General features: G+C 46.6%; 1 protein-coding gene across 1 annotated transcript; it reads right to left on the bottom strand.

Moving 5' to 3' along the window:
• Window positions 1–556: 556 nt before the first annotated feature.
• On the bottom strand, window positions 557–1,042 carry LOC111787776 (early nodulin-75-like). Its single transcript, XM_023667825.1, has one exon. It carries the CDS (start codon window positions 1,040–1,042, stop codon window positions 557–559), a length of 486 nt encoding a protein of 161 aa, XP_023523593.1.
• Between the last annotated feature and the right edge of the window lie 467 nt (window positions 1,043–1,509).

Here is a 1,509-nt window from a genome sequence, read left to right as displayed (position 1 = left end):
AACATGCGGCGGGTCTTCGGGTTCAACCCTAACATAAATTTCTCCATATGTTTCTCTTTAGTGTCTGCTAGCGACGGTGCAAACCTTCTTAATCTCATGAATTTCTGATCATCATACTGATCCACCGTGCGTGGACCTTGGTTTAGTGGTTAAATTCTTGTTGTTTCTTTATACGGGTTTCCTTTGGATAATAATACTTCAGGAAGGCTTTCTTAAAGGTTTCCCACGTTGTGATCCCCTCTCCCGGGTTGATACTCTGTTTATTATCCGCCCACCACACTTCTATGTCTTTTTGCAGTACATACGTTGCACACGCCACCTTATGTTCATCAGGGCATCTCATTGATTCAAAGGTTGTTTCCATGTTTGCGATCCACATCTGAGCTACTGTGGGATCTTCCTTTGAACCGACAAATGAACGGGGGTTATATCGTCTGAAGTCTTTTAACCAACTCGCCCCCCTATTCGATTACAGGTTTCTGGCCGGTTGTATGGCCACCGCATCCACCGGTTGCGTGGCCGTCGCGTTGGCTTGTTGCGTGGCCATTGCTGCGACTTATTGCGTAACTAACAACGTGGCCTGTTGTGTAGCCAGCATTGTTTGCATTGTCGTTTGGAGTGACTCCAACATTAATCTTGTGGCGGGGTCTAACCCGGCCTGTGGTGCAGCTTGAGGGGGCGGTGCGTATTCAGGAGGGGGTACAGCTTGTGGGGGAGGTACGTATTCAGGAACGGGTACAACTTGTGGGGGAGGTACGTATTCAGGAAGGGGTACAGCTTGTGGGGGAGGTACGTATTCAGGAAGGGGTTCAGCTTGTGGGGGAGGTACGTATTCAGGAAGAGGTACAACTTGTGGGGGAGGTACGTATTCAGGAGGTGATTCAACTTGTGGGGGAGGTACGTATTCAGGAGGTGGCTCAGCTTGTGGGGGAGGTACGTATTTAGGAGGTAGTTCAAACGCATAGGGTCCTCTTCTTCCCCCTCTCCAAATGGGAGGTCGTCCTCTCCCTCTCCTACCTCTTCTACGAACTCTGTGCGGCATAGTTCTATAAACCAAGAAAATGATTCTATCTAAGTTTATACATTCCTTACATTCTACTATATAATTCAGGGAAAAGAAAACATAAATGCCGTAACGTAGAGACATATATTGACAAGATCACATCACAATACCAAATCATACAGTTTCATATCATTCAATATTTAAAGCCAACCACATTAAATATATCACACAAAAGATCCGTCCTTCCCTCATCCTAGCAAGGTGTACCTGATAACACGGAGCATCGCTAATTGGACCGTAGAACATGTCAAGTCTACGGACCGTGGAACATGTTAAGTCTACTTCGTAGGCTAGTCTACAAGATCTATGTCCTAGGGCTTTGATACCAACGGTAACGACCCAAACCCACCACTAGCAGATATTGTCCTCTTTGGGTTTTCCCTTTCGGGCTTCCCCTCAAGCCTTTTAAAAAAGGTCTGCTAGGGGAAGGTTTCCACACCCTTATA

The sequence above is a fragment of the Cucurbita pepo genome, chromosome LG02, assembly GCF_002806865.2.
Source record: "Cucurbita pepo subsp. pepo cultivar mu-cu-16 chromosome LG02, ASM280686v2, whole genome shotgun sequence".
Classification (NCBI taxonomy): domain Eukaryota; kingdom Viridiplantae; phylum Streptophyta; class Magnoliopsida; order Cucurbitales; family Cucurbitaceae; genus Cucurbita; species Cucurbita pepo.
The sequence above is the reverse complement of the archived record's forward strand: the minus strand, read 5'-3'. Positions and strand labels throughout refer to the sequence as shown.